The sequence below is a fragment of the Enhydra lutris genome, unplaced genomic scaffold, assembly GCF_002288905.1.
Source record: "Enhydra lutris kenyoni isolate GAN:26980312 unplaced genomic scaffold, ASM228890v2 scaffoldscaffold45, whole genome shotgun sequence".
In the NCBI taxonomy this organism is placed as follows: domain Eukaryota; kingdom Metazoa; phylum Chordata; class Mammalia; order Carnivora; family Mustelidae; genus Enhydra; species Enhydra lutris.
In genome coordinates, this window is record NW_019154129.1 from 1119859 (window position 1) to 1138333 (window position 18475).

Here is an 18475-nt window from a genome sequence, read left to right on the forward strand (position 1 = left end):
GCTCTTAACACAGTGCCTGGTGCACAGGACGTGCTCTGTCAATACTATTATTATTGTTGCTGTTTATGGTATCACTATGCATTTGCATAATGCTTTATTTCAGAGTTCTACAAATTATAGCCTATACTTGGAAAGATAGTTGGGGCATATAGGACTGGTCCCATCTGACAAATGTAGACAAGTTCAGATAACTGCCCAAGGTCACACATCTAGCTAGGGACTGCATCCAAGCACTAGAACTCAGATATTATGTCACCTAAAGTATATTTGCACACGCAGCTGCTGAAAGTGAACTGTTTGCAGATGATGGTATTGTCCCGATCACCATCCTGGTAAATAGAATAATGAAGGTACAAATGCTTTTGTCAATGGTGCAAGCTAGTGACCATCTGCACGATTTAGGTATGCAAAGTTTTTTTTTTTTTTTTTTTTTTTTTTAGTTGGCTCCCAAGCTCACTGTGGTCAATGATGGTTCTCTTTTTCTTCTTGCCCAGAGAACCTCTCTGTGGACTCCAGTGGCTTTTCTTCTCCACCTGTTAATTTCCTTCAAGAATTGCCAAGCTATCGGTCCATTGCACGCAGGAGGACAACCATTCTTCCCCGAGACAAGCAAAGTGGCACTTTGCTGAAGCCAACAGACTCTTACAGCTCTCAGCTGGAGGGAGGAATCACTGAAAACCTCAATAGCCAGTCAATTCGGAAGTATGCACTGAACATCTCTGAGAAGCGGAGGCTAAGGTTTGTTCGGTGGCCATCTAGAAGCCATCTGATGTATGTTTTTGGGCAGAGGTGTGCTTTATGCATGGAATGCATTTCCTGAAGAGTTCACGTAATTAGAAATGTATGACTCAGGGTCAGCCAAGCTGCAGCGACAAAGTTACCCAAACATGTCGTAGCTCAACATATTAGAAGTTTGTTTCTTGTTCACATCAGTCCTGGCTTCAGATCAAGGGGGAACTTTGTAGTCATTCAGGGACCCAGGCTCTTTCCAGCTTGTGGCTCTGCAGCTCTGTAGAGCCTCATTGTTATCTGCAGTCCCTCCCTGTTTCCCCTCCCCTCACCCCTGCTAACCCCTGATCTACTCTTTGTCTGTAGATTTGCCATTCTGGACATTTCAGGTAAATGGAATCATACAATATATGAACTTTTGTACCTGGCTTCTTTCACTTAGCATAATGTTTTCAAGACTCAGCCAAGCTATGGCATGTATCCGTATGTCATTCCTTTTTACAGTTGAATGGCACTTCATGGTATGGATGGATATGCCTCGGTTTTTTTTGTCCATTCATCTGTTGGTGGGCATTTGGGTTGTTTCCACCTTTTGGCTATTGTGAATAGTGCTGCAATGTGCAAGTTTTTGTTTGGGATCCCCTTGTTTTCAGTTCTTTGGGGGTATCTGCCTAGGAGTGGAATCGCTGGGTCATAGTAGTAATTCTGTGTTTAACGTGTTGAGGAATATCCAGGCTCTTTTCCCTAGGGGCACACCATTATACATTTCCACCAGCAGTGGAAGGCTCTAGGTTTTCCACATCCTCTCGGCTGAGGTTTTATTTGATGCCAAGGCTTAAGGACGCTTTACTGATCATTGTCGTGTTGGTTTTTTTTTTTTTTTTCTTAAAATTTTTTAAAAGATTTTATTTATTTATTTGACAGACAGAGATCACAAGTAGGCAGAGAAGCAGGCAGAGAGAGAGGAAGGGAAGCAGGCTCCCTGCCGAGCAGAGAGCCCGACGCAGGGCTCGATCCCAGGACCCTGGGATCATGACCTGAGCTGAAGGCAGAGGCTTTACCCCACTGAGCCAACCCAGGCGCCCCTGTCATATTGTTTTTTAATGCAGGAACATTCAGGAGACCCAAATGAAGTATTTATCTGAGTGGGACCAGTGGAAACGGTACAGCAGCAAGTCTTGGAAGAGGTTCATAGGGAAGGCTCGTGAGATGACCACCCACCTGGAGCTGTGGCGGGAGGACATTCGCAGCATAGAAGGTACCAAACCCCCTCTCTGCACGTGCTCCTCTGCAGGAGACCTCTGTGCCTGGGGGAAAGTACAACTACATTTTCTCTAACCTCTAGATGAAATTTGGCACTGCCTTCCACAATGAATGGGAGCAATGGCACCCGTTAGGATTAGCAGAACCTGTGTCTTCGTCCCCAGGAAAATCAGATATTTTCCTTTCCCTTCTGATTGTATTATCTTGGAATATCACTCATGCTCATCACTACTTTGGAATTGCAGCAGTGAATCTGCAAGATCGGCCACTAGGTCTAAGTATTTAATGTGCTAATGAAGATGCTCATGTATTATTTTAGCACAAATTTGGTTTTTAGTATTATAACTGTATGCCCATTTGTATTTATTTTTAAGATTTTATTTTTTTTTAAGTAATCTCTACACCCAACATGGGGTTCAATCTTACAACCCTGAGATCAAGAGTCCCATGTTCTATTGACTGAGCCAGCCAGGTGCCCCTATATTTGGTGCATTTATTATCTTATTTTATTTTCTTAAGATTTTATTTATTTATTTGACAGAGAGAGAGAGAGACAGCGAGAGAGGGAACATAAGCACGAGGAGTGGGAGGGGGAGAAGCAGGCCCACCACAGAGCAGGGAGCCCAGTGCGGGGTTTGATCCCAGGGTCCTGGGATCATGACCTGAGCTGAAGTCAGATGCCTAACGACTGAGCCGCCCAGGCACCCCCTGGTGCATTTATTATTTCATTTCATTTTATTTTATATTTTATTTGTTATATTTATTTTATTTGTCCATATATATGCAAAATATATGATTCCATTTATTTTTCCAATTTTTTAAAAAGATTTTTTATTTATTTGACAGACAGAAATCACAAGTAGGCAGAGAGGCAGACAGAGAGAGGGGGGGAGGAAGGCTCCCTGCCGAGCAGAGAGCCTGATGCGGGGCTCGATCCCAGGACCCTGGGATCATGACCTGAGCCGAAGGCAGAGGCTTTAACCCACTGAGCCACCCAGACACTCCAATTTTTTTTCCAATTTTAAATTTAAATTCTAGTTTGTTAACATATAATATTTGGTGCATTTAAAATGTTATTCTGAGATGGGGTTCGTTAGGCTTTGCCAGACTGCTGAAAGTGCCCATGGCCCTAAAAATATTGAAAATCCCTACTTTTCCACATGGGTAAGGATTGGGTTGCAGTATGGTCAGTCAGCTCTGGCTGCTGTAACAAAATACCATAGACAGGGTGACCTCAACAACAGAAATTTTTTTTAATTTTTATTTATTTATTTATTTTTTAAGATTTTAGCATGAGTGGCAGAAGGCGAGGACGAGAGGGAAAGGAACAAGCAAACTCCCTGCTGATTGCCCCTCACCCCATGCAGAGCTTGGGATCATGACCTGAGCTGAAGGCAGACAGTTAACTGACTGAGCCACCCAGGTGCCCCAAAATGTATTTTCTTACAGTCTGGAGACTGGAAGTTCAGGACCAGGCTGCCTTCTCACCGTGTCTTTACATGACCGTTACATGACTTCATCTTTGTGTGCTCCTGGAGAAAGAGAAGGAGAAAGAATGAGAAAGTTCTGATGCCTCTTGTAAGGCCACTAAATCCCATCTTAGAGACCCCCTCTTACAACCTCATCTAAAGCTGATCACCTCCCAAAGGCCCCACCTTGAAATATCATCACATTAGGGGTTAGGGCTTCACCATAGGGTGAAGGGGTGGGGGTTGGGGGGGGGTGAGATAAAATTCAGTCCATAGCAAGTATACAAAAACTGGAAGTTAAAAAAAACAAAAAACAAAAACTGGAAGTTGTGCCAAAATATAAAATTAGGAGAAAACATTGAAACATTTGGGTGACAAAGCAGAGCCAGGGTGAAAATACCTCTTAGGATGACATAGTTTCTACCATAAAGCAAAAACGATTTACAAACAACTCCTCAAATCTAATGTAGGAATTTTGTCAAGTTTGTAGGGAATGTGGCAGGATGAATGGAAGGAATGCTGTCATTATTACTATTTTAAGACCTATAAAATACTCTTGGTAACTTATTCAATGAAGTACCTTTTTAAATTGATGTTTTCTTGGGGGAATGTAAACTCTATCACCAGGGGCTTCATGGGCTCACTTAAAACGTAACCGTCTGGTTGTACTTTTTCCGAGATCTAAGCTCAGCATCACAGTTGGAGCCAAATAATAAAAGCTAACCCTGACTGACCTTTTTCTGTGAGGGGGTCGGATGGGCTTAGTTAATCCTCATAAGAGCATTCCCTGTAGGCATCATTTGCATGGCTCAGGGAGGTTAAAATACTTATCCAAGTTCACTCAGCTAGGATGAGGCAGACCCAGGATTTGAAGGATCTGATCCAGGCCGATCCAAGCTTCCAAGCCCAGGGGTTCAGCCACTATCCCCAGCTTCCTTTCTTGTTTAGTGGTGGCCTTTCTGGAGGTTTTTGTTTAGCACATGGCTGGTCAGAATTCAGGAATGGATTCATACATTTATTTTATTTTATTCATACTTTTATTTTATTTTATTTGGATTCATACATTTATGGTCCATTGCAAAAGCACTCCCTCAATCCACTGGGGAAAGTGTAGCCTTTTCAGTAAAATGGCATTGAGTCAATTAGATATTCATATAAGAAAAGATAGATATTGAGTCCTGCCTCACACCGTTGTCAAGTAGTTCATTCAAGGTCAAGGGTAGATTTAGAAAGAAGGAGAACCTTAAAACCAACAGTAGAAAACCAAAATACTTCTTCACTCCCCCATCAATATTACTCGAAATTCAGCTTTTTGACTAATTGGTTCTACTGTGGGTAATGCATGTGGGTCAATAGTCCTGGTCAGTGATGTCTGGATTTCTTTTTTCCAGGGAAATTTGGCACTGGGATTCAGTCCTATTTCTCCTTCTTGCGGTTTCTGGTGTTGCTGAATTTGGTGATATTTCTGATCATCTTTATGCTGGTTTTGCTCCCAGTCTTGCTCACCAAATACAACATCACCAACAGCACCTTCGTGCTCATTCCATCCAAAGACACGGGTGAGTCTAAGCCCTGGTTTGCTGTGAGAATGTTCTTGTCACTGTGTACCTGTCTACAGGGCTTCCTTCTCTGGGAATCTTCGTATTCTAAGTTGTTGGTGCCTACGTTAGGATGGGCTTGGGTATGCTGCAGAAACAAGTGACCCCGTAACTCTCAGCACCTAATAGCCACAAAAGGTTCTTTATCACCCCAGTACTGTTGGGTGGTGGCTTTGTTCCGTATTATCTTCACTCTGGAGCCCAAGCTGATGGAGCAGCCTCTCTCTGGACCACTGATGGTCACTGTGTCCAAAGGAAAAAGAGCCAGTGGCAAACATCCCATCTCCTAAAGCTACTGCCTGGAAATGACACCTGTCATTTCTGCTGCATCTCATTACCCAAAGCAAGTCACTTGGCCAGTCCTGATTTCAGCAAGGCATTTGGGAGAAGCACTGCGAGCTAAGAAAGAGGAAAATTTAGCAAACATGATATAACCTACTCCTGTAACTTTATGTTGAGACTTTTATCTCTGGTAATGGGGACACTCAGGCCTCCACCAGTCATGTGCCAGACATTACACCAAATGCTGGACCTGTGTTTTCTTATTAAATAATTGACATATGTCCCATCTTTGGGGCATTCTGTGTTTTCAAACAAAAACACGGAGAGTCTCTGTCATTCTACAGACATTATTGATTCCCCTCTAGGTATGAAGCTCCGTGCTGGGGGCCAGAAGTAGGCCAGCTGAGTCAGAGCCTGACTTCAGTGAGAATTATAAAATGGCAGAACTGGAATTGGCCTTGGAGGAACTGGTTCTACTCCCTTCGTTAACAAAGGGGAAACTAAAGCCCAGAGAAGGGGTGGTAGATTGGGTTATTTTCCTCGATTTTTCACTCCCCTGTAATTGTGATTGTGATTCTCTGCCCACTGTGGGCAGAGAATAGTTTCTGTCCCATTGGTATTGCACTTGGCCATGTGGCTGATTTTGTCCAGTGGAGTATTCACTTGAAATGGCTTGTGTGGTTGGCTTGCCTATGAGAAGAGCATTGCCCAGATAACCATTGCCTCAGCCTGGGCCCCAGAATGAAGTCATATGGTGCAGACCTGAGCCCATGTGGAAGCCTGGGTTCCATCCTAGCTCAGCCTGCATCAACTCAATGAACTCAAATTGCAGCTCCATGACTGAGAAAATAAATGTTTGGTATGTTCAGTCACTGACACTTGGTGGTTCTTTGTTACAAAGCAATAGCTCACTGATACAGGGAAAATGAATGAGCTGTTCAAGGATAAGGTAGTGTCATTAAAATTGACATTCAAATAATTTCTTGGTTATTTGTGCATATGTAAATGCATAGGTTGTTTTTTTTTTTTTTATTTGACAGACAGAGAGATCACAAGTAGGCAGAGAGGCAGGAAGAGAGAGAGAGAGGAGGAAGCAGGCTCCCCGCTGAGCAGAGAGCCCGATGTGGGGCTCGATCCCAGGATCCCGGGATCATGACCTGAGCCAAAGGCAGAGGCTTTAACCCACTGAGCCACCCAGGCGCCCCTGCATAGGTTGTTTTAATGAAGCTGTGTGTTTATTTCCACACACGTACAGATCTTTTTTTTTTTTTTTTTTTAAGATTTTAATTTGTTTATTTGACAGAGAGAGAGATCACAAGTAGACAGAGAGGCAGGCAGAGAGAGAGGGGGAAGCAGGCTGCTTGCTGAACAGAAAGTCCGAAGCAGGGCTCGATCTCAGGACCCTGAGATCATGACCTGAGCCGAAGGCAGAGACTTAACCCACTGAGCCACCCAGGCGCCCCGAGATCTTTTTAAAATTGGTTTTCCTTCACCTGGATTGTTTCCATGCTACTTTTTCTTTAATTAAAAAAAATTATTAATTAAAAAAAATTGGTTGTGTACTGTGTGTAAGTGGACCCATGTACAAAGTACATAGAAAAAAATATGTACAAATACTATATACAAAGTATATAGAAAAAAAGTATATAGAAAAAAGTATATAGGAAAAAACATATATCAATAGGTGTGTAGGGAGAGGAGAAAATGGTGCTATACTTGGTATATTGGGGTTTGCACTGCAAATAGAAAACCACAAATTCATAAACATCCATACGTGATTATATGTGACCTCTCTAAAGGAACATACATGTGCAGGCCTATATATACAACTTATGATAGACGCGTTGTGGAGACTGTAAACCTCTTTTCCACTGATCTTGTTTTTGTTTTTCACAGATGTTCAGTGCACCATATATCCAATAAGTAGCTCTGGACTCATATACTTTTATAGTTATGTCATAGACTTGCTCTCCGGCACGGTAAGTATTTAACATAGTTCTGTATTTGGACCCTCAATAGACTGAACGTAGGTTTGTTTTTTTTTTTTAATTTTTTAAAAAGATTTTATTTATTTATTTGACAGAGAGATCACAAGTAGGCAGAGAGGCAGGCAGAGAGAGAGAGGAGGAAGCAGGCTCCCCACCAAGCAAAGAGCCCAACATGGGGCTCAATCCCAGGACCCTGAGATCATGACCTGAGCCGAAGGCAGAGGCTTAATCCACTGAGCCACCCAGGCGCCCTGAAAGTAGGTTATTTTAAAGATCAGATTCCTGATTGTCTGCAGTGAGAGCCAGGCACAGGATTTGACACAAATATGAGTAAAAGAAACAGGATTTGCAGGGACTTCGTCGGCAAGGATAATGTTCACCCACCCGCGGCTAGAACATAGAGAAAACAGGCTTTGTCACTTTTCAGCCACTGGCCATTCCTTAGTCCCAGCCCCCTCTGGATTGACTTGTAACAAAATACTGAGTCTTCCCCAAAGACAGAAGTGTCAGTGAAAATCACCCCAGATAGAATTTATTTAATTTCTCAGACACTGTAAAACCTTACATGGTAGGGTCCCAGACCACCCCACTGAAAGCTACAGCTCTTCCTCCTGGTAGTCACACACAGAGAGATGCATCAGACATATATGTGCTCGTGTGTGTGTGCACGCCACATGCGTACACGTCCATATACATTCCCTGAAATCCAAAGTAACCCCAGGTTAAAGCCTTGCTCTGAAGTGGAACTAAGTTCATCCTTCCTATCGTAGTTCCAAGAGTTTTTTTTTTTTTTTTATCTTCTTCTAAAAATTGATTTTTTGTGTGTGCATCCATTTGTATATCCCTCTTTTTTTCAGGAAATAAGGTTGTAGCTATGAAAAGTGGCCGTGTCTGCCTTCTAAACCGGTTTTCCCTCAACCTCAGCACTGCTGATGTTTGGGAACCAACACTACTTTATTGTGGGGGCCTTTCCTTTACACGGTAGGAAGTTCAGAGTCCCTGACCTCTGCCCACTAGATGCTGGTAGCAGCCACAGTTGTGACAAATCAAAAATGTCTCTAGGGGTGCCTGGGTGGCTCAGTGGGTTAAGCCTCTGCCTTCGGATCAGGTCATGATCTCAGGGTCCTGGGGTCGAGCCCCGCATCGGGCTCTCTGCTTGCCAGGGAGCCTGCCTCCTCATCTCTCTCTCTGCCTGCTGCTCTGCTTACTTGTGCTCTCTGTCTGTCAAATAAATAAATAAAGTCTTTAAAAAAACCAAAAAACAAAAAACTCCTTTGGAGGGGCACCTAGCTGGCTCTGTGGGGAGAGCATGTGACTCTTGATCCCAGGGCAAGGAATTTGAGCCCCACGGCAGGTACGGAGCCTACTTAAAAGAAAAAAAAGAAGAGGAAGAGGAAGAAGAACCACTCCTTTAGATGTTTAAAAAAAATACAAATATATAAAATAAATCTTTCTGAAAGTTACTGGTCTCAAAATGCCATGTCATTGAGCGTCCACTTTTCGAAACGTAAAAAGCTTTGAGTTTGTCCACTGCATTTGATTTTGAAAAAGTGGTTTTTACATCTCTGAGCTCATATTTTCCTCAGAGTAATGAGAAGGGACTGTTAGGTGATTATTAAAATGTCCACCATGCAAAAGATGAAACGGAATCAGCTGTATAAAACATATAAGGAAGAAAGAAATTCAGGGACTAACCCAAGGTCACTAGTGAAAGCAAAGTGGGATCAGATTCCCAGAACTACTGTTGGCCCCGTTTGTGTAGATAACGTTCCACAAGAGAAGTTTCTCTTTGTGGATCTCCACACAGTATAACCTCCTTCCTTACAGGAAAAATTGTAGGACACTTGATAGATGCACTTAATAAATGTTCCATAGACTGTATGTGATGAAAGGAGAGTTGGTCAGAGAGATTAAACACTGGCTTGTCGGGGCACCTGGGTGGCTCGTTTGGCTAAGGGTCTGCTCCTGGGGTCGTGGAACCCAGTCCCGCATCAGGCTCCCTGCTCAGCTTCTCCGTGTCCTTCCCGCCGCCTGCTCTCTGTCCCGCCTGCTCTCTGGAGCGTGCTCTCTTGCTCTCTCATGAATGAATGAATGAATCTTTAAACACTGGCTTGTCTTTGCTGAAAACAGTTGAACTCATAGTCAAATCAGAAAGATTATTTTCCAGGCCTGCTGGATCTTTACCCTATAATATTTCATTATTTGGAGGGACATATCACTGACAGCCTGATATCAACCTGGGGCAATAGAAACAGGTTTCATGTAGTTGGGCAAGTTTTTCTGGCCTTTTTTTTTTTTTAAAGACTTTATTTATTTATTTATTTGACAGAAAGAGATTACAAGTAGGCAGAGAGGCAGGCAGAGAGAGAGAGGAGGAAGCAGGCTCCCCGGCAAGGGAGCATATATATATGAGACTATATGGTTATCATAAAAATACTTTTTATGATAACCATATATTCTTTTATTGAGTAATCGAGTATTTTCTCTCTGTCAAATAAATAAGATCTTTAAAAAAAAAGAAAGAGGGGCGCCTGGGTGGCTCAGTGGGTTAAGCCTCTGCCTTCGGCTCAGGTCATGATCTCAGGGTCCTGGGATAGAGCCCCCGCATTGGGCTCTCTGCTCAGCGGGAAGCCTGCTTCCCCCCCACCCCCCGCCGCCTGCCTCTCTGCCTACTTATGATCTCTGTCTACAAATAAAATAAATAAAATTGTTAAAAAATATATTTATGAATTTAAGAATTTATTGAGTGAAAGGTAAAAATACCTCTCCCCGGAGGCCACAATGGCTCATAGCCTTCTCGACCTTTCTCGTGTACTTACTTCTTATGGTGTTGCTTCATATTTTATAATATGGCTTTTACATGGTCTTGCAAGTTCCCTGTTGCTTTCATGTTACCCCTTTATAAACAACACTATACTGAACAGCTGTGTACTACATATATACTATTTCTACTTTCTCAATATACTGTCTTCCCACTGTCCTCGAATTTTCCCACTGTCAAAGGAGACGTGTGGTGTGTTCAGTTATTTCCACCCTAAGGAGTCAGGAACTTTTCTGTGCTATACTTTCACATAGGGCAACTTTGGTTTTTTTTGTTTGGTTTGGTTTTGGTAACAGCTTTATTGAGATAATAATTCACCTAGCATACAATTCTCCCATTTAAAGTGTACAGTTCAATGTGTTTTTAGTTATTCACAGGTAGGTGCTGTCATCACCTGTCCATCTTAGAATAATTCCATTGCCTTAAAAAGAAATGCTATACCTTTTCCATATCCCCTACCAATCCTTCTAATCAGCCCTAAGCAACCATGAATCTACTTTCTGTCTACGAAATACTTGTTCTGGACATTTCATCAACACTGAATCCTATAATACATGGTCTTTTGTCTTGGGCTGCTTTGTTTTTAAGCATGTTTTTAAGGTTCATCCATGTATGGCATCTTACCAGTCTTTCATTGCTTGTTCTGGTCAAAAAAGACTCCGTTGTGCAGCTATACTGCATTTTGTTCGTCCATTCATGGTGGACATTTGGGTGGTTTACACCTTTTTGGCTATTATGAATAATGCTGCTTATGGACGTTCATGGGTGAGGTTTTTGTTGGGGACAGATCTTTTTGATTCCTCAGGGTATATACCTGGGAGTGGCATCCTAGGTCAGATGGTGACCCGTTGTATAACTTTTTTTTTTTTTTTTTAAGATTTTATTTATTTATTTGACAGAGAGAGATCACAAGTAGGCAGAGAGGCATGCAGAGAGAGAGGGAAGCAGGCTCCTCGCAGAGCAGAGAGCCCGATGTGGGGCTCGATCCCAGGACCCTGAGATCATGACCTGAGCTGAAGGCAGAGGCTTTAACCCACTGAGCCACCCAGGCGCCCCCGTTGTATAACTTTTTGAGGAATTGCCCAACTTCTCCCAAGTAGAGGCACCATTTTACATTCTCACCTGCAGTGTGTGAGGGTTCTGATGTCCCCAACATTCTTGTCAATACTTGGTATTTACTTGACTTATTGATTATAGCCGGTATAGTTTGTGTGAAGTGGAGTGTCTTTGTGATTTTGATTTGCATTTCCCTAATGAGTAATGGGGTTGAGCATCTATCTTTTCATGTGCTTATTGACCATTATGTACCTTCTTTTTTTTTTTTTTTAAGATTTTATTTTTATTTATTTAACAGAGATCACAAGTAGACAGAGAGGCAGGCAGAGAAAGAGAGAGAGACAAGGAAGCAGGCTTCCTGCTGAGCAGAGAGCCCGATGCGGGGCTCCATCCCAGTACGCTGGGATCATGACCTGAGCCGAAGGCAGAGGCTCCAACCCGCTGAGCCACCCAGGTGCCCCTATGTACCTTTTAAAGATTTTATTTATTTTTTTATTGAGAGAAAGAGCCCTCACGTAAGCAGGGGAGGGGTCTAGGGAGAAGGAGAGAGAGAGTGTCTCAAGCAGATTCTGTGCTAAGCATGGAGCCCAACGTAGGGGTCAGATCTCACCACCGTGAGATCAGGATCTGAGCGGGAATCAAGAGTCAGACACTTAAGCAACTGAGCCACCCAGGCAACCCCATGGTATATCTTCTTTGAATAAATGTCTGTTTGGATCCTCTTTCCATTTTTTTTTTAAAGATTTTATTTATTTATTTGACAGAGACACACAGAGAGCAGGAACACAAGCAGGGGGAGTGGGAGAGGGAGAAGCAGGCTTCCTGCTGAGCAGGGAGCCCGATGTGGGGCTCGATCCCAGAACCCTGGAATCATGACCTGAGCTGAAGGCAGACGCTTAATGACTGAGCCACCCAGGCGCCCCCTCTTCCCATTTTTAAATTGGATTATGTCTTTTTATTGTTGAGTTATAAGAGGTTTTTTTTTTTTTTTTTAAGATTCTATTTTTAAGTAATCCCTACATCCCGGTGGGCTCAAACTTAAAACCACAAGATCGAGAGTTACATGTTCTACCAACTGAGCAAGCCAGGCACCCCAAGAGTTCTTTATATATTCTAGATACAAGTGCCTTATCAGATACATAATTTACAAGTATTTTCTTCTATTCTCTGATTGTCTTTACACATTTTTGATTGTGTCCTTGGAAGCCCAGACGTTTTTATTTATTTATTTATTTATTTTATTTATTTGACAGAGATAGACACAGCAAGAGAGGGAACACAGCAGGGGGAGTGGGAGAGGGAGAAGCAGGCTTCCCGCTGAGCAGAAGCCCAATGTGGGGCTCCATCCTGGGACTCTGGGGTCATGGCCTGAGCAGAAGGCACACGCTTGATGACTGAGCCACACATGCGCCCCGTAAAATTTGTAATTTTTTAAAAAGATTTTATTTATTTATTTGACAGGGAGATAGAGAGCACAAGTAGGCAGAGCAGCAGGCGGAGGGAGGGGGAGAAGCAGGTCTCTGGCTAAGCAGGGAGCCCGATGCGGGGCTCAATCCCAGGACCCTGGGATCATGACCTGAGCCAAAGGCAGATGGTCAACTGACTGACCCACACAGGCACCCCCAAATTTGTAATTTTGATGAAGTCCTTTTTATTTTTCCTCTCATTGCTTGGGCTTTCGGTGCATTATCTAAGAATTCATGAACAAATTTAAAGTCATGAAGACTTTAGTCCTCTATTTTTCTTCTAAGAGTTTTCTAGTTTTTGCTCTTGCATTTAAGTCTTTGATCCATAAGTTAATTTTCATATATGGGATAAAGTAGGGGTTCAACTTTTCTTTCTTTCTTTTTTTAAATTTATTTATTTGAGAGAGAGAGAGAGAGCATGAGAAGAAGGGGGGTCAGAGGGAGAAGCAGACTCCCTGCCGAGCAGGAAGCCTGATGCGGGACTCGATCCCGGGACTCCAGGATCGATCGATCGATCTTTCTTTCTTTCTTTCCTTCCTTCTTTCTTTCTCATGTGCTAACCAGCTGTCTCAGCACCATTTCTTTTTTCTTTAAATTGTGTTATGTTAGTCACCATAAAATACCTCATTAGTTTTTGATGTGGTGTTCCAAGATTCATGGTTTATGTACAACACCCAGCAGCACCATTTCTTGAAAAAAAAGTTCTTTCCCTTTATCAAACATCAGTTGACCATAGACATATGGGTTCATTTTTTTTTGTCTTGGTTCTATTCAATTGATTCTCGTCTGTTCTTCAGTTAGTACCACAGTGTCCTGATTACTGTTGTTTTATAGTAATTTTGAAATTGGGTTGTGCAAGTCTCCCAAATTTTTCTTTTTCAAGATTGTTTAACCTATTTTTTTTCTTTAGATTTTTATTTATTTATTTGACAGACAGAGATCACAAGTAGGCAGAGAGGCAGGCAGAGAGAGAGAGGGTTAGTAGGCTCCCTGCTGAGCAGAGAGCCCAAGGCAGGGCTCAATCCCAGGACCCTGGGATCATGACATGAGCCAAAGGCAGAAGCTTTAACCCACTGAACCACCCAGGTGCCCCCTTTTTCAAGATTGTTTTGGCTATTCTAGGTCCCTTGCAGTTTCACGTTCATTTTAGGATTAGCTAGTAAATTTCTACAAAGAAGACACCAGGGATTCTGATAGGTTTGTGTTGAATCTATAGATCAGTTTGGAGATTGCTGTGAATTTCCTGGTCCATGAACATGGTATGTTTTCGATTTACTTAGATCTTAGTTTTTTTTAAGATTTTATTTCTTTGAGAGAGAGGGAGAGACAGGGAGAGGAGCAGGAGGAGAAGGACAAGCAGACTCCATGCTGAACACAGAGCCACATTCAGGGCTCAATCTCATGACCCTGAGATCATGACCTGAGCTGAAATTAAGAGTCTAATGCTTAACTGACTAAGCCATCCAGGTGCCCCTTTAATTTTAAGATCTTTAATTTTTTTTAAAAGATTTTATATATTTATTTGACAGAGGGACAGCAAGAAAGGGAACACAAGCAAGAGGAGCAGGAGAGGGAGAAGCAGGCTTCCAGCTGAGCAGGGAGCCCAACACAGGGCTTCATCCCAGGACTCTGGGACCACGACCTGAGCTGAAGGCAGATGCTTAACGACTGAGCCACCCAGACACCCCTAGATTTTTAATATTTTATACAGTGTTTTCTAGTCTTAAGCATGTAAGATTTACACTTCATTTGTTAAATCTATTCCTAAGTATGTTACCCTTTCTGCTGTTGTTGCACATGGAATTATTTTCTTAATTTCAGTTTTGGATCATACACCTCTGTATTTTTTTTTATTTTTTTATTTTTTTTTTAAAGATTTTATTTATTTATTTATTTGACAGACAGAGATCACAAGTAGGCAGAGAGGCAGGCAGAGAGAGAGGAGGAAGCAGGCCCCCTGCTGAGCAGAGAGCCCAATGCGGGGCTTGATCCCAGGACCCTGGGACCATGACCGGAGCTGAAGGCAGAGGCCTCAACCCACTGAGCCACCCAGGTGCCCCTGTATTTTTTTTTTTAAAGACTTCACTTTTTTATTTGGCAGAGATATCACAAGTAGACAGAGAGGCAGGCAGAGAGAAAGGGAGAAGCAGGCTCCCGCTGAGCAGAGTCCGATGTGGGGCTCTATCCCAGGACTCCGAGATCATGACCTGAGCTGAAGGCAGAGGCTTAACTCACTGAGCCACCCAGGCACCCCACCTCTGTATTTTTAATGCTTGGGGTTTTATCCATGATTTGTTCCCCAGACACTAGTTGAGCAGTCCTTATGACTGTAGGATTGTTCCAGTGTCTGAGAATTAAGGGATGAACTATGACACTAAAACGTGGGTTTCTTGAGGCAGAGACTGGTCTCCCGGTTCCCTGCAGTGAGCATAACCAGTGTGACCTCATGCCTTTGGCTTTGTTTCAGGGTTTCTTGGAGGAGACCTGCCTCTTTTATGGACATTACACCATTGATGGAGTGAAATTTCACAACTTCACCTATGATCTGCCCCTGGCTTATTTATTAAGCACAATTGCCTACCTGGCCCTGAGCCTTCTTTGGATAGTGAAAAGGTAAAATTTATCAGGCCATTGTGTTCTTTTGGAATTACCGTTGATGGTTGAGTTTATTCGCGGTCTATGGACCCTGGGAGCCATTGCCCAAGGGATGAGCAGAGTCCAGAGTCCCATTCCAGGGATATGAGAAAAAAAGTTTGTGAGTATGTTGTAGGCCGAGGAGACCTAGAGGTAACAGAGGCAAGATTTGGTAGCTGGAACAGCGGTCAAATCATCATTGCGCACGTTTGCCAGCACTATAACGTAACCTTATCTCTGATCTAGTATGGTTGCTAATCAGGTCTCTTTTGGGTTGTGAGTGGCAGAAATCCAACTCTGACAAACTGGGTAAAAGGGAATTGAGAGAACCAAGGAAGGGAGGAAACTCCAAATTACAGGCAGGATAAGGGTATGGTTATGTCTTCCAAACAACCAAAAGCAAGGGTTCCCTCATCTCTGGTGATTCTCCTGGTGGTGGCTTTCTTTCTTTCTTTCTTTCTTTTTTTTTTTTTAAGATTTTATTTATTTATTTATTTGGAAGAGAGAGAGATCATAAGTAGGCAGAGAGGCAGGCAGAGGCGGCGGGGGGCGGGGGGATGCAGGCTCCCCGCTGAGCAGAGAGCCCAACTCAGGGCTGTATCCCAGGACCCTGAGACCATGAGACCATGACCAGAGCCGAAGGCAGAGGCTTAACCCACTGAGCCACCCAGGTGCCCCTGGTGGTGGCTTTCTTATGTGGACTCCCAAGGTCATAGGTTCAGAAATCCTTTTTAAGAGGCTTTTTGGCTCTTCACTCAGATACCCAACTCTGACCCTTCAACTAAAGGCAGTGGGTCCAGATGGTATGAGAACCTCACATTTTCCACGGTAGACAGGTGCTTCAGTGGGAGATGCCAGTTCCCAAGAAATGAATAGCAAGGAATATTAATTAAAAATTTTAAATTTTAATTTAAATTTTAGTTAGTTGAATGAATTAAAATTACAAAGTGTGCAACAGTGTGGCATCTGATCTGAACAGGTGCTTGCTCTCTAAATATTTGGTTATTTTACGATTTAAGTCATTGATTCATTCATTCACAGTGGTCGTATTACAGTCCAGGCATTCCAGATATAAATGTGGCAAGACCACCCATGTACCTGCCCTCAAGGAGTTTAAAATGTAGTCGGGTTAAGGGGCAAGCAGTAAACCCATAATAATTGCCGATTAGGGTCCTTGCCATGAAGAAAGTAGACTAAGTAGACTAAGCTGAAGGGGGGGTCAGAACTTTAGAGGGCACGATGAGGAATCTTTGGAAGGGATGTTTGAGCTTAAACCTGAATGATGAGGAAGAAGCAGCCATGGGAAGAGGCAGGGGAAGAACTGTCTGAGGAGTTCTTAGAGGGGTCCTGTAAGTACAAAGGCCCTGTGGCCAGAGAAGTTGGTGAGTTTATAGAAAGGAAAAAAAGCCATGGTAGTCACAGCAGCATGGCCGTATGGGAAGAAGGATGGCATAATGCAGGATCTCTAGGCTGTGGTCAAGAGTTTGGATTTTATTCCAACTATGAGAGAAGCCCTTGGATAGATGAAAGGAGATTCTTTTTCACAATGAGCTACCTGGTTAGCTGCCCCATATACGTGGCATGGTCCAAAACTTGTCCCCGTGAAAATGAGTGCGTAACCTTTTTATGTTGTCAGCAAAGCCAATCCACAGGTCCGTGTTTCACTGTTGTTCTTCTAAGAAGGGTCATCGTGTTTTGGGGTCAGGTCGGTGGAAGGATTCAAAATCAACCTGATCCGGAGTGAGGAGCACTTCCAGAGTTACTGCAACAAGATCTTTGCCGGCTGGGACTTCTGCATCACCAACCGCAGCATGGCGGACCTGAAGCACAGTAGCCTGCGGTATGAGCTCCGAGTGAGTGCTGCTGGGTTTTCTCTCAATCGGTTCCTTGCCAGTGAAGTCATGCCTGGGAAAGCTGTGGGGGTTGCACGTGGCAGAGGATCTGGGTGAGGGCCAAGCTCTCTTTAGTGCTTAGCAAGTTGCCCTTGTGTCATCCTCCAGAACTTTCCATGGAGAACCACCTCCTGGGTTTGATCACCTTCACTGAAGCATGGAGCTGGTGGACTGGGGACAGGAGGGGAGCTGGGCACATGCGGGTGGGTGGGAGGGGATGGTGTCTGCCCTCCTTCCCTACCGCCTTCCAGTGTTATTTTTCCACCTGATGAGAACCTGTCATGCATCACTTACACCAGGAGAAACAGAACTAGACAAGGTGGAGTGGGGAGAATACGAAAAATACAAGAGAATTTCCAGATTCTTAAGGGTAGAAAGAGGAGCAAATAGTATCTTGAACAAACCCACCAAAAAATAGGAGGAGGGGATGATCATAACAAACGCATAATAAAGTGAGATGGAAGGGATCAAATCAAATATGTGATTTGTTTAAAGGAATGACACATACTACACAGTTAAGTAGTGCCAGGAATAGGTTTTGCTTATGTGTTCACAGTTACTGTGAAGTCTAAGTGCAATCTTTTTTTTTTTTTTTTTTTTAAGATTTTATTTATTGGAAAGAGAGCATGGAGTGGGGCCGGGGGCAGAGGGAGAGGGAGAAGCAGACTCCCTGCTGAGCAGAAAGCCCTACATGAGGCTAGATCTCAGGACCTTGGGATCCTGACCTGAGTCGAAGGTAGATGCTCAACCGATTGAGCCACCCAGGTGCCTCTAACTGCAAGTCATAGATAGGAGGTTCTACCTTGACTTAGGCCTTAGTAAACATGAAAGCTGGTTGGGCTTGGTCTGGGAAGATATCTGGGCAGACGTGAACATTTAAAGAAGGTCTTAAAGGGGGATGGATGGACCATGATGATGAATTCCAGGTTCTACCCCTGAATATCCCTTCACCTCTTGCTCACAGATGAGTTTTCTTTGGCCCTCAGGCAGATCTCGAGGAAGAAAGAATTCGGCAGAAGATAGCAGAAAGGACATCAGAAGAGACCATACGGATTTACTCTCTGAGACTGTTTTTGAACTGTATTGTTCTAGCCGTTTTAGCCGCATGCTTTTATGCAATCTATAGAGCGACAATATTCTCACAAGAGCACATGAAAAAAGTGAGTACTCTGTGAAAGTCAGTTTAACTGTTACCCTGGTTGGACATTAGGTGTGCCAAGTGCATTACCAGCCTCTGACGTAGAGACCATCATCATTTCTGTTTTATACGTAAGGAT

At 43.3% G+C, this 18475-nt stretch overlaps 1 protein-coding gene across 1 annotated transcript in view; it reads left to right on the plus strand.

Moving 5' to 3' along the window:
* The first annotated feature begins 496 nt into the window (after positions 1-496).
* LOC111156129 (transmembrane channel like 7) overlaps positions 497-18475 on the plus strand; it is a 37459-nt gene continuing 19480 nt past the window's right edge. Inside the window, exons 1-7 of the mRNA XM_022516773.1 lie at positions 497-738; positions 1839-1987; positions 4853-5020; positions 7238-7320; positions 15140-15285; positions 17012-17159; positions 18185-18358. Coding sequence (XP_022372481.1) covers positions 1858-1987; positions 4853-5020; positions 7238-7320; positions 15140-15285; positions 17012-17159; positions 18185-18358 — 849 coding nt within the window. The 5' untranslated portion in view covers positions 497-738; positions 1839-1857. The remainder of the gene's footprint in view (positions 739-1838; positions 1988-4852; positions 5021-7237; positions 7321-15139; positions 15286-17011; positions 17160-18184; positions 18359-18475) is intronic.